This window comes from Branchiostoma floridae, chromosome 16 (genome assembly GCF_000003815.2).
Source record: "Branchiostoma floridae strain S238N-H82 chromosome 16, Bfl_VNyyK, whole genome shotgun sequence".
NCBI classification, from domain to species: domain Eukaryota; kingdom Metazoa; phylum Chordata; class Leptocardii; order Amphioxiformes; family Branchiostomatidae; genus Branchiostoma; species Branchiostoma floridae.
The window spans coordinates 18617199-18631554 of NC_049994.1; the positions used below are offsets into that span (position 1 = coordinate 18617199).

Consider the following 14356-nt stretch of genomic DNA (forward strand, 5'->3'; position numbering starts at 1 on the left):
ATGGCTGGTTTACGTGGCTGGTATAAGGTGTTCATCCTTGTGGTGTTCTTCGCCTGCTTGACCAGTGCCGACCAAGGTAAGCAATACTTGCTATAACCTATTAAAAGTTGTTTTAGGGAGATAGTAGCTTTCAGAGCGAATGCTCTGGACAGCATACACGCACACACACTCGCGCGCGCGCACACACACACACACACACACACAAAGACACAGATACACACACACTCATACACACAGAGACACACAGACAGACACACACACACACACACATACATACACACACACACACACACAAATAAATTCCGTATCCATATTCCGTACACACACACACACACACTCATGCACGCTCAAACGCATACACGCTCAAACACATACTAACACAAGACTAACACACAAACGCATTTGACACACACAAACTAAACGGGCATTTGAATTGTTCGCGGTCTCACCTGAAAAACAAGCGACGCGACTCAAAGTTCGGGCAGTACTGTCCAGTACATCAGTGTTCACCAACTCAAATCATTTATGTGGTCTCTGTCGGTCAGTACTGACCATGGGAAAATATTGTCACATCGGCCCTATAGCATCGGCTATGGATAAGTTGTCCTGTACCAGAATGACTGTTCTGCCACATAAGGCACATCTACCTGAGTGGCAAAGGTTTGAAGGCTTTATTCGGAATAAAGCAATCTTTAGATAAAGCCACCGCCTCATTACCAGTTAGAAACAAACTTTTCAATGCATGTGTCAAACCTATTCTACTTTATGGCCCAGAAATCTGGGGCGCATTAAAAAGCCCTAAAACCTGTCCCATTGAATCTGTTCACCTTAAATTCTGCAAACAAGCACTAAACGTCCCCAGATCAGCATCAAACCTTGCCACAAGAGCGGAATTATGAAGGTACCCCATTCAACTGGAAGCCTCCCTGAACGCTATCAAACACTTTCTCAGAATCCGCCAAAACGTGCCAGCTGACAGTCTACAAGCCGACGCCCTATCTTGTCAATTACAACTAGATGCTAGTGGCAACAAGTGCTGGGCGAACGGTGTTCGTAAGATACTGGAGGAATGCGGTTTTGCCTAAATATGGAGATCCCAAGTATCTCTTGGAACAAACCTATCACCATTAACCAACGCCATCAGCCAACGATTAAATGATATTTACATTCAAACATTTAAAGCCGAAATACACAACGACAACCGGGACAAATCTTTCGGTAACAAATTACGGACCTATAGATTATTCAAGCCTATTTATAAAGAAGAAGAATATCTGATGGTTAACAACATACAACACAGAGTGGCTGTAACTAAACTCCGAATAAGTTGCCACAAGTTACATATCGAAACTGGAAGGCACAACCGCACTCCTCTGCAGCATAGAGTCTGCAAATTTTGTGATCTACAACAGGTAGAAGATGAACAGCATTTTATTTTACACTGTAAATTGTACCATAAGGAACGGATTGTGCTTTATGAATATATCAGAAAAGAGTTTCCATATTTTGAACATCGTAATGCAACGGATAAATTTCGATTTTTGATGCGCCTAGATAAACCCTGTAAATTAAACATTATTTGTTCCTATATCTACACCTGTACAAAGAAGCGAGAAGATGTCGACCATAATGTTAGCTTAGTACCTTCGATTAGTTAAATTGTACCTTGTTGTCCCTGCATATGTCTGTTATGTCTGTTATGAGTGACCTGTACCTAGCCCGTCGAGGCATGAATGTAAAATAAAGGTCTTTCATTCTATTCTATAAGCGGACTCTGTTGCAGAGTTTTTTCTGTGTTTCCGCTTTTCTCCTGTGCTGTGTATCAGGAACTGTCTAGAGCGTTCAGTAGATCCTGAGTTCGATACTCGCCATGCCCCTGCCCCCATGACGGTGGAGTGACGCCCACCGAGCCTCACGGCTAATCTGTCTAAAGGTGCCAAAAACACCTACGGATTTGGCGCTGTCAGTGTGTCAACATCTGCATGCACACTTGCCACTTAGACCCGTGAATTTTATTTTGTGCATCAGGAGTGAAACAGAACCTCTTACACCACATTTTCGGCCGGAGGATGACCGGCGTTTGGGCGATTACGCGGGCTTCGGGCGACTTTTAACAGCTCGTCCGTTGAGGTTTAAACCTCCGTGGGATGTCAGTTGTGCACCAAAAAAGCAGGAAAGACAATGACTTGAACTTTCCTGAGGGAAGCACCGAGCCCCGTTCAATTTGTGACGGTTCAGATTATTTGATAAAAAGTAAAGCCGATGCTCGGGCGATGTTGAAATTCGGCGAGCTCTGACCAACCGACAAATTCGGCCGGCGTCCGCATGAATTGTAAACCCGGCTTAAGAATGCCTGCAACGGGATAGACACGCTAAAACAGCACTGCACTGGCAACCTGACCAAGCAAAAATAAAACGGGAAAGACCAAAATTAACTTGGAGACAAATGCTACAGAAAGAACTTGAACAATTGGGAGCAGAAATCCTTGCCCCAAACCACCCTGAATGGAGACAGCTTACTGCCCAATGTGTCACCAGACAAGGGAGGATCTAAGTGCTAAGTGTGTAACGTTAAGTGTCTAGCTTCTCCCGAAATACTAAACCATCCAAATGATTACTTTTGGATGCCCCTTTCAAAATAACGGTTACAAATTAAGAACATGACGCATACGGGTAAGAAAAGTGTTGGAAATTAATATGTGATTAGAGCCATGAAATACACGGTTTAAAAATGTTTGCAAAGAAAATTCCTTCGGTAAGAAGTGAAGGTTGGGGCAGAGCGAGGAACATCCTGAAGTTGACCCGCGCACCTCTGGTCACAGCCCAATTATCCATGGTTTCTCCCGCCTGTCCCAAAGCCATTGTATTTCTAAAAGTCAGCACAAATACTGGAGGTTTGGTGGGCATTAACGTAAGGCTGTCCGAAATGAGCGCTGTTTCTGACTGAGGGCGTGAACTTGTTGAACAGACACGTACACACGTATACAGGCCTGTATATACACTCACACAGACCCGCACGTGCATAAGATATTTCTCCTAACTCTGTACTCTGTACTCTGTACGAGATATCGATAGAATACAACACGGTGTAACGTTATTCCGTATCGCCCAAGGTACGGCCCGACCGCGGGAGAATCGCCCGACGGCCGCGGGAGGGCCGGGACCGAGGGCAATACGGAATACACCATATCCGTACGAAATACGGATACGGAATGTATTTGTGATTTTAAGAATACAAACATCGCCATTAGTCTGTTTGATCATTGATGTTAAGCTGTAGTTTGCCTAAGTATTTACATTCAATTTTGGAGCATCTTTCACCTAAAACAAAGTAAGAAAAAATAGTAGTCAATATGAACAAGCTGTCATTATATTTCAGCCATACCATAGGTAATGTTTCTTTCTTTCTTTCTTTCTTTCTTTCTTTCTTTCCTTCTTTCTTTCTTTCTTTCTTTCTTAAATCTTTCTTTCTTTCTTTCTTTCTTTCTTTCTTTCTTTCTTTCTTTCTTTCTCCTGTTTAATCTTCAAAACGCCTAATTTCCGTCGTTCCTGGACCGAATGATCTCGAATTTGGCACAAGGAGAGTGTGAGCCAATACCCCTGAGCGTTTTTTTTTCATATCTGCCTTTAAAATGATTTTATCGCGGTTTTTGGCAATTTCTATGTATATTTTGGCCCCCTGGACCCTGGTATTACAGCCGAATGACCTGGAATTTGGTACAGAGGTGCATTGATCATACATGCCGGCCTTTTTTTATTAGGTATTATATGATATTGTATGACCTTGTATAGATCTATATCATTAGGTATTATTGTATATATCATTAGGTATTATTGTATGGCCTTGTATATATGATTAGTTATTATTCTTTTCTTGTAGTAATAACAGCAATACAAAAGCAGGACATACTAGGGGTGATCATTTTTTGATTAGGTATTATAAAATATGGTATAGCCTTGTATATATCATTAGGTATTATTGTATATATCATTAGATATTATTGTATGGCCTTGTATATATGATTAGTTATTATTGTATTGTTGTAGTAATAACAGCGATACAAAAGCAGGACATACTAGGGGTGATCAGGAATTTTTCTATTAGGTATTATAAAATATTGTATAGCCTTGTATATATCATTAGGTATTATTATATATATCATTAGGTATTCTGTATGGCCTTGTATACATGATTAGTTATTATTCTTTTCTTGTAGTAATAACAGCGATACAAAAGCAGGACATACTAGGGGTGATCATTTTTTGATTAGGTAGTATATAATATTGTATGACCTTGTATATATGATTAGGTATTATTGTATATATGATTAGGTATTATTGTATTGTTGTAATAATAACAGCGATACAAAAGCAGGACTTAAGCGAAGCCCCATGACTGCGCTATCCTTCTGTTGAGGGGTGATAAAGATTAAAAAGGCGCACGCAACCGAGAGAGGTACGCACGGTAGGAGCGCCGCTTTCCAGCATTTCTGTACCGGAGTTATTCTGCTGGAAAACAATTTTGGAGCATCTTTCACCCAAAAGAAAGAAATGAATATGCGGACTGCCTCTCTATTGGAACTCTGTTACCCCTCCCTTTACCTGTAAAAAGTGTGCAATTCAGCCTATGGCTAGGCTGCGAAATACTTTTATATGATCATAATGATCGAATAAACTGATAATTCATTCATTCATTCATACAACGTGTTGTATTTTAACTATATAATGCTAACCGGAGTAAACTCAAGTTTATAGCCAAAAAAGAGCAACAGGTGTGACACTTACATGTACAGTGTATGCACATCGTAACAACTTTATTCGTTAATTCGAACAAAAGAACCGGGCAAAGCCAGTGAACAGTTGTTCGTATTTCGAAAGCCGCGCACACAAGCGAGTTCTACTTGTTCGAATCGAACTATGGAGGGAGCCCCGGGCCGTACGGGAAAATACGGACCGGTCGGAACTCCAATATCGAATGTAAATAGGCACCGGCTATGACATAAAGTATCATCTACCCCATATTAGCATCTTGGACAGTTTCAAAGGTCATATTAGATTGTCAAAAAGAGAGATATTGTAAAACGCTTAAGTTTACGCCATTTGAAATTCAATTGTTTAAGGTAGTTCTGAGTTTGCAGTTCATTCAGAAACTGGATACGGTTGATACTGTTGATACTGTAGTAGTAACAACGGAAGTCAGATCAGTGTAATATAATGAGTTTGAACTGAGAAGTCTGCCGCAAAACCGCGAACTAATTTGAACATCTCAAATATTGTAAGGTTTACAGTACATGTTTACGAATGGCTGAGTTTGATGCTTGAATAATTAATGACCGGTGTATATTACACCTTCTGGTGGTGAGCTGGAATGGTAGTCTCTACCAGACTCCCGCCTGGCTGAATAGTAATAAGGGAATTTGGCCTGGAGACTATGGAATGGCAATGCTATAGTAACATTATATTAATATGGCGTAAAAATGACAGCTTTTGTTTCTATTTTTTATCCATTCAACATCAAACATACAAAACGAACAAGACAAAGGGACGGCAGCTCAAGTTTAATACATAGAAGTTGTATTCTTGCCGCCACTTTTACCGCGTGGAAAATTAAATATTCAGCAAGACAAAAACAAAATGTAGTTTTGCGTATTCGGCATAATTTCACAGTTGGCATAACAAGAACACAAAGGATACCACGTGGCGTTTAAAAATGTTTGGCGTTGTCGTATAGGGTATTTGAGTTAACAGGATGTCCAAGAATCCCAGAAAGTTTGTCGAAGAGAGTTGAGCGCTCATAAGTATATGCAGGGTAGCTTTCATAGCTTTTACTTCGGCACACGTACAGCGATCTGTCAATCAAATGAGGTTTTAGTCACCGTCCTATCAAGGACATTTCTAACAGACTAGTTTTAGTTTTTCTAATCTTTTATTCACATTGTAAGCATTTGTGTGTTTATACGTTTTCTTTACAAAATCAACCCATGTGTAAACGTTGTGCAATTTTCAGCCCTTGTGTAGCATCTACTTTTGTGATACTATCATACTATAAGAGGTCTTTTTATATGTTGTTTCTTATCAAACGTGTTTGTCTCTGAAATATTAACGGTACTTGGATTCTTCGGCTTGTATGTAAACGCGAATGCCATGATATGGAATGCTAATATTTTTCACTGTCTTAAACAGTTGAAATTAAATGTTGCTGTTGTTTTCAAACAATAATTACTTTGACTAAGCACCATGGTATGTTGGATGTGATGTTTTGATATTGAGTTGACCGATATCTAGTACAGTCTGATGATATAGGCTGTGTCGCGCCCTAGGACATATGTAGTAAAACTCTGCTACAATATTTTACAGTGGCACGTACATGAACAGAACACATGAGATGTTAGGCCACACAAATTTTATTTCTTGGTTCTCGGATTTTTTCTGCAAAAAGTTGAAGCGACAGGGCGAAAAAGAAAAAAAACTTGCAACAAGTCTGGGTTCAGGTCCAGAGGTCCAGGATGATAAGTCCAGACCTGGACCCAAGGTATACATATGCTAGAAATAGTTAATCAGTAATAATTACATTACATTACATTGCAAAATTGCATTGTTGGCATAAGTTTTACCTATAATTTGTACAGTCAGTACTACAGTAAACAGAAATGCTCAGTATTAAAGACAAACTTAATCGTTTTCTTCAGCTCAACTCAACTTATCCATTCTCTTTTGTTCTACGTCTAGTTTAACCCTCTAATTTATCTTTAATCATGTGGTAAACAAAAAACATCTCAAACAGGCCAATAGTATTTTTCCGGAAATGCAACAACAACAGCAAATGTTATTTAAGTTCGCCTCAAGAAATGAAATAGCATTGCTGGAAGTCTTATTTGCCCTCTGAGTTGATAAAATTATCTATTCAAGGCTCTAGATACATTTCATGGTCAACTGGTGCAAATTGAAAAAAAAAATTACAAATACTTCCACTCCCCCACTCAAATACATGAACATTACCCAAAGTACTGAACTACCTGTTGTATAAAACCATAGGTTTACTCTCCATTTTTTGTTGCAATTTTCTGTTGGCAAAAAAACAAGATGCAATTTGGTTCAACCTCTTTGGTAGACATTAATGCAATCAAGAGCTGTGAAATCTGCAATTTCACAAAAGTCACCGTGGGGCGCTGCTGCAACCCAAACAAAGATGGCCGCCCGTAAAAATAACCCTTGTTTATCTCCATTTTCGGCGGCTTTCGGACGGATTTGTACCATTCAGGCATATCAAAACATGTTGCCCAAGTAGGTACAAGAGTGAACAAATATTGGTAATTTATTGAGTTGTTTGTTTGGATGCCGATTTCTGTGTTTCAGTTGACAATTTACGTGTAAAAGTGTGGGTGTGTGACACTGAATACATGCTCAGCCGAATTTCTGAACTTCTGATGCTGCTAACCTTTAACGTTATGTTATGCCAATATGTATCTCATATTCACGATGATTAATGTGTTCCCAAAAGTACTTTGCAACAAACAAGAAATGAATCAATTGGTAACAAAGGACTTGGGGGTGAGAAAAAGTAAATGTACTGGTACTTCCAGACGTTTTGTTTTTGTAACTGAACCAAAGTTTGGCAGCACTACTAAGTATTTAATTTAAACTTACTTAGCCTGGTTACCAAACCCCAGCCCGATCTCCCAACACGAAAGATATTTGAGGTTGGGGTATGGTATCCAGGCTATAACTTACTGAATGGAATTTTTTTCTTACAAAATGGGAAAAATAGAAGCGGCGATTCCCAGAACCAACAAATAAAATTGGTATGGCCTTAGGGTCATTTGGACTTTTACAGCCTCAACTGTAAACTTCTTCAATGTGTTTTCTTTAGCCTGATTAAATCTCGCTTATAGCAGCCCGCCCGACATATGGGCGGGGAGGGGCCAGTTACAGTCCCGGCAGCGGAGTTAGCTTTACACAGACTTTCTTTATATTTGCTTTCAATAGATAGACAGACAGACGAGAACAGTGTGGCACTCAGCACTCATGATTTGTAACGTAGTTTAACAGTGCCACATACAACGAACAGACTTAGTTCCATTCATCATTAGATGTCTTAGCAAACAAAAGAATACTTCCACCACACACATACACGCACACCCCTAACACAGCGCACCCCTAACACTGTCTCTGACAATAGAACACAAACATCATTCTGTAGTACTAGTATTTGATTCTTGCCCTTTTCTGCGGTTCTTTTAAACATTAACAGCCACACCTTCATATGAACATCTAATTTCTGTAATTAACGCTTACATGTGTTGTCAGCGAAATTGGGTATTTCTAAAGATCTCTAAACAGTGCTTGTCGGGAAATACTTTATACACACCGTACACAATCCAGAAACATTTCAGTGTCCGTGCATCTCACTAATGCACTTCTTTTAAGTTCTTATGACCCTTTTAACCTTAGAAGGTCCCATCTTTCTCAAACCAGTATGATAGAAAAAAGAGGTAAATCAACCCCACAAGATATGGTCTCGTCCGTTACCGTGGCAACGGATATAGTTACGCAATGCCACTAGTGCTGGAAAATTGTAGATTGAATCCTGGGTTAACATCGTTTCAAATTTCCCTAGCCCTAATTATTGATTTAAAAAAAATTATATTTATATTAAGGGTAAAGGTTGTCCCCTAGAATTTTTAAGGGCACAGTTACTGTAGTGGATGGCGGTTTAACCTTTCACCACCTTATTAACCTCCCCAACAGAAGTCAGGTACCCATTTTTACAGAGTGAAAAGTGCCTTTCCTTGCATGAGGCAGGTGACATGACAGCCTATATGGACCCGGGGCAATTTGATGCTGAGCCGAAAACTCAATATGTTTGCTGTAGCTAATACTTTTTTCACGTGCTTGAAGTTAGTATGGAACAGCTGCTGCATTTCCATTTTCCACCCCTTAGGAGACCTCGGTTCCCGTAACAACAGTGAGCCATTCCTGTTGGTGGCTGATCGTGATGGATCCACCATTCTCCAAATTAACATCACTTCCGGATCAAAGGTCACACTGCCCCTGGTAGATGTTGGAAACCCCCACGCGCTGGACCACGACCCGCTCACCGACTACGTGTACTGGTCAGATGGAGGGAACAACAACGTCAAACGGGCTCGTCGTGATGGAAGTGGCATGGAGACCATCATAGATACCGGCAGCCGTGAGTTATGGGTTACCATTTCTTCTTTTAAAATTTAATTCAAAGTCTGAGACATGCAAGCGTTTTGAAATATTAGCCCTTTCACAGAGATCAGACCGCCTGTCCGGCGACAGGAATTTAAGCAGAGTTTGGTGGGGAAAATCGTGACCGTTTCCTTATATGCCGTCTCAGCTGGTGGTGAGGCATATGACCAACAACTAAATCCTTCCGTACGCCAACTAAACTGCTAAACTGAGCAAACTTTTGACTAAAATAGGAAAGCTTTAAGTAGACCCTACCTGTTCCTTCTAAACCAAAAAAGGTCTCCAAAATTTTCAAGGAAAAAGAGGATTTGGAAGGATTTTAGATGGCACTTATAACATTTCCCATTTTTGCCTTCTACTGCGCAACTCAACTCTGATGTCTGCCCTTCTGGGTAATGAAAAATGAGAATCGAACAACAATTATTACCCTGTCTAATACACCGAGGGATATGATATTATTTCCCAAAGGTGAACAAAATTGATCACTCCCTTGAGAATTTAGAGCCAAACCCATACTCAGTGCACCAGGCCTATCCCATGCTTCAGAGGCCTGTAAACCAGTGGGGTAGTGTACCCCATGTCAAAATTCACAGGTGTGTGTCCCTTAGCAATCGTCATTGAGTACTATCCATGGTCTGTTCTTCAACTCTGATAAAAAAACTCCAACTTTTCAATAGACTGTGAGTTTCCTTTTTTCCAACTTTTTACTAGTTTTCATACGATGATGTATCAATGAAACCGGCAGTCTGTACACACAAGACACAATAAAACAGCTGAAATGTTCCTACATATACAGCATAATCTATATATAAGTTTTGATTGGAGGTGTGTCGGTCTATCGGTGAAATCCCAACATCATTGGGAAATCTTTCTGTACACACTGTGATACTGTTATGGTCTACACCAAATATGGGGATTTCCCATCAAAAGCGTGTGATTTCAAACATTTCTTGTCATTATGTGCATGAAAAATGCAGGTATGGTTTTAGATTTCGTGGTCTGTGTGTAATCTCCAACCAGATCCATGCTGCGTAATGTATAGTATCAAACTTACCGTAGGTGCCCGTTTGACTCCCTTAGCAGGCTATACTCCCTGGCCAGCTTTGATACTATCTTATGGCACCGTAGGATCTGCTTGGAGATTAGTCTCTGTGTGTGAACTCGATACTGCAAGGTGACTTTTGTGTGTTTTTGGCGCATTTCCGATCCGCACCTCTGCTTGGTTTTACTTATCAACAAAAGTCGCTCCAGAGGCGCAGTGATAAGGTCAAGTTATATTACCATCTGAACATTGTGGGGCCTGCCATTTACCAACAGGGGTGTGCCTGTGTTCCTGGATATTTTTGGTCATTGAAACTTAAGAACCTTTGAGCCATATTCACATAATCAGCCAAATTTGCATAATCATAAAGACAATATAAAACATGAAATTTACAAACACTGAATATTTCATGCAGGTATGAGGTCTCCGAACTCTTACTCTTCCAGAGATCAGTTACATAATAACGTCCACGCACTCTTTTCTGCAGCTGTCTTTGGCCTGGCGTTGGACCACGCTGGGGGGAATATCTACTGGTCTGCCTTAAGCACAGACACCATCTCTGTAGCAAATAAGAACGGATCGTCCGCCAGAACTCTTCTGACGTCACCAGCCATTGGAAACCCTGAGGGTCTGGTCCTGGACCCCAGGAATGGGTGAGTACTATTTAGTAACGTGCATTTCATTGTAAACAGGTATTTTCCACAACTGTGGTTATGGTGACAAACCTGCATGCTTTTGTGTTCTGGTATCCCGATCAACCTGTCTGTGTCACGGTGTAAAAGTTCTTGGGGGAATCCTGTCATGTACTTCTCGGGCTGTGATGGCCCTTGATACGCCGGTTTTTCGGACCGGTTCGAACTTGACGGTACGGACGGGTTGGCGGAAACAACTGCCCAGTAGAGCAAGGTATCTCGTGCAGCTGCGCCTCCTTCCAGAAAGCATTGTAAAAAGAAGGGTCGACATGCACAAAAGCCGTAACTGCGTCGATAAAACTCCGAAACCTGTGTGATACGGCCTTTTATCACCCGGTCCCGAACACCGGAACACCTGTATCGAACGTTATCTCGGTTGAACTGGTTGAACTTTTAAATAGTATGTAAACCGCTGGCTGATGATCCCAGCATCCTCTGCTGCTAGAGACAGCACTGTCATAGAGACTGAACTTAGGGAGAATAATTCCCCTTTTTCCCCCGACTGTTTTTGATGTGTTTTAGGTGTTTTTGTCGGATTATTTTGTCTAGCTTTCTTCATGTCCAACGGCACCAAATGAAAGCCCAACAAAAATGCCTACATACACATAAAAATATTCGAACATCTGCTTGGAGAGTCTTTGTACAACAGTTGAACTTGATTTGATGACTTCTGTTCCAGAAATGCTATTACTGCACAGAATTTCTTCTTTGGGAGCTTCTTGGGCTGTTTTGTTAGTTTTGGGTCTTGTTCGGCTATTACTGCGTTTCCATCTACCAATCGCTCGAATGATGCGTGCTTAATTAGGGCTACCCTTATTTATCAATGGAGAGGTAAAAACCTCATCGTGAGCTATGGACATTTCATATGTGGCAAATGGAAGATAATCCTTACTCATTAAGGGCTGGTTATGCAATGTGAATGTCATTTTCTCAATAAATAAGGAATGTCATATCATACCATATCAAATTCCTTCCTTCTCCTGCCATATACATATAGAATACAACACGGTGTATTCCGTATCGCCCAAGGTATCAGCCCGACCGCGGGTCGGATCGCCCGAAGGCCGGAGGGTGATCCGACCCGCGGGAGGGCTGAGACCGAGGGTGATGCGGAATACACCGTGTTGTATTTTATTTATGTCATACCCACCTGAGAAAACCCATGTTTTGATGCGAAATGCGCCAGAAGTTGAACAAATTTGGTGCACTCGAAAAAAACAGCGTTGTAACAGTAATGTTCCAACGTCCGAATCAGGTATTCGAACTTTCGATGGCGCCGTACTCGGCCCACTCGAAACAGTTCGATTTATTCGAATGGAGCCCGTGTGATAACCCCGGGCCGTATGGAAAGTTATCAGCCGGTCCGAAACACCCGTATCGAATGTTTTCCACTCGTTCTCATTGAAATGTCGAAAATGGCATTTTTTGGTCGAAAAATAAATCGGCTTCATTTTCACTGAAAACTACTTGGTTGTTTGGGAAAATTCCTCTTTTAACCATAGCCAAATATGGCAACTTATTATTTTCGGTCCCATTGGTAATGCATTACAGGGCATGTAACAAACGTTACCGGTAACGTTTGTTACAACAGTAGACTTAACGCTGTTTTATTCGAAAGGACTTACCTTATTGACTACATCATTTAGGTACAAGTGGATGTCCCTAGGGACATTTGAAAAGTGGGCAGCTTTTTTACACCAGGTCAAATAGAAAGCTTAGACAGCATCGAACAATGGTAACGTTTGTTACAGTCATTCATGTACAACATTTTGTTAAGCAAGGTGGGATACAAATGACAGTCAACAACCCTTTCTTGTTTCTTTAGAAAGCCAGAAAAACTGTAAAGCGTCACAAAAAAGACAATTTCTAGTCTTATACGTGCATAATATAACCGTGGCAACCATCATACTAGTGGTGGTAACGTTTGTTACAGAATCTGGCGACAGGCATTAACCACTTCACACAGCCTCCAAGATCAGTGACAGGAGCGATCTGACGTGATCGGGCAGAGGGCCTGGGTAGCTGGTTTCACTTGGCGAACAATCATTCTGGGAACTGAAGTGTTGCATTTTTGGCTACTATTTGAATCCTTCGTTTCTTCTCAGGCGACAGCCATTTTTAAGGGGGTGAAATCCCACCTGTGGCTATAATAATGTTCTAAGCCATCAACCAATACGAATGTTGTGGTGCACCTTTTGTAAAACATTACAGGGATTGTGGAAATACGAAGGAACCAGTGATGTTGTCTATAATTTGCTCCATATCAAGGCGTAAAGTCAGGCGACAGCATTTCGACATTTAAATGAGAACGAGCCTTTCGCGTCACAGGTATGATATAAAAATTATAAATTTATCTACTTTAGGTAGAGGATATCCGTGCAAGTAGGTAAAGCTACTTAACTTTATTCGCATAATCAATGAGATAATGCACAATAAACGGCACAATTCCTAACATTTCACCGAGATATAACATTTTTATTTGCCGGGCTCTTTTTTTCCCACAGATTCCTGTACTGGGTGGACGATAATGCCAGGATTGTCCGTGCTGCGATGGATGGTAGTACCAAAACCAATATCATCGTGGATCTAAATGCTCCCTCAGCCATTGCAATAGACTTCTATGGTAAGACAATAGACACTAGTTAGGGAGTGTTGATGATACGATTTTGTATTTTTAACCAAATTAATGAGTAATTAACTAAGCGTAACAAGTTTGCAAACTTGTGTTTATTTAATTAATTTTACAGGAATCATGGTATTATGACTATGTCACCGGTTCATTGATTTTTGCAGTGCCAGTACGTGTAATACATTACTATGTGCATGTCTTCTCTGTACTCCTATGTAGAACTCTAATTACTAACTATTGATTCCTATATTTGTTCATCCCATTTAGAGGATCGGCTGTACTACCGTCATCAGGACTACGGCATCTACAGCTCAGACCTGCTGGGCAACGATATCCGACAGGTGCTGTATGAAGACGGGAAGTGGATTGAGGGAATCGCGGTTGATGAGGACTTCGTCTACTGGTCCTCTCACTGGTGGGATTCATCATCATCATCCCTGCAGGGAGAAATCGGAAAGTGAGGAAGTCCCCTTTACCTACTGAAAACAATTTCTACTACGAAATATGAAATGGACCGTTCCCGAAAATGCCATATAGGAAATAGAGCCCCCTTTACTACTTCGAACACCTCTGCGAAACTTGAGCATTTCATTATCTGGTGAAATTATGCATCACAATCTACATGATTCATCTTGTATTCACTTATCCAGTACTACTGTATGCTGATGTACTAATATATGCATGAAATGAAATACTGAAATGAAATATGATTATGAAATGCATACGTATCTACTAATACATGTGGATATGTTAGCAACTCAGCATTTTTATAAGACT

General features: G+C 40.7%; 1 protein-coding gene across 1 annotated transcript in view; it reads left to right on the forward strand.

Moving 5' to 3' along the window:
- The window catches only part of LOC118403062, a 35742-nt gene continuing 21386 nt past the window's right edge, over window positions 1-14356 (forward strand). Inside the window, exons 1-5 of the mRNA XM_035801499.1 lie at window positions 1-76; window positions 8942-9193; window positions 10746-10911; window positions 13455-13573; window positions 13847-14036. Of these exons, the coding sequence (XP_035657392.1) occupies window positions 1-76; window positions 8942-9193; window positions 10746-10911; window positions 13455-13573; window positions 13847-14036 (803 nt within the window). The remainder of the gene's footprint in view (window positions 77-8941; window positions 9194-10745; window positions 10912-13454; window positions 13574-13846; window positions 14037-14356) is intronic.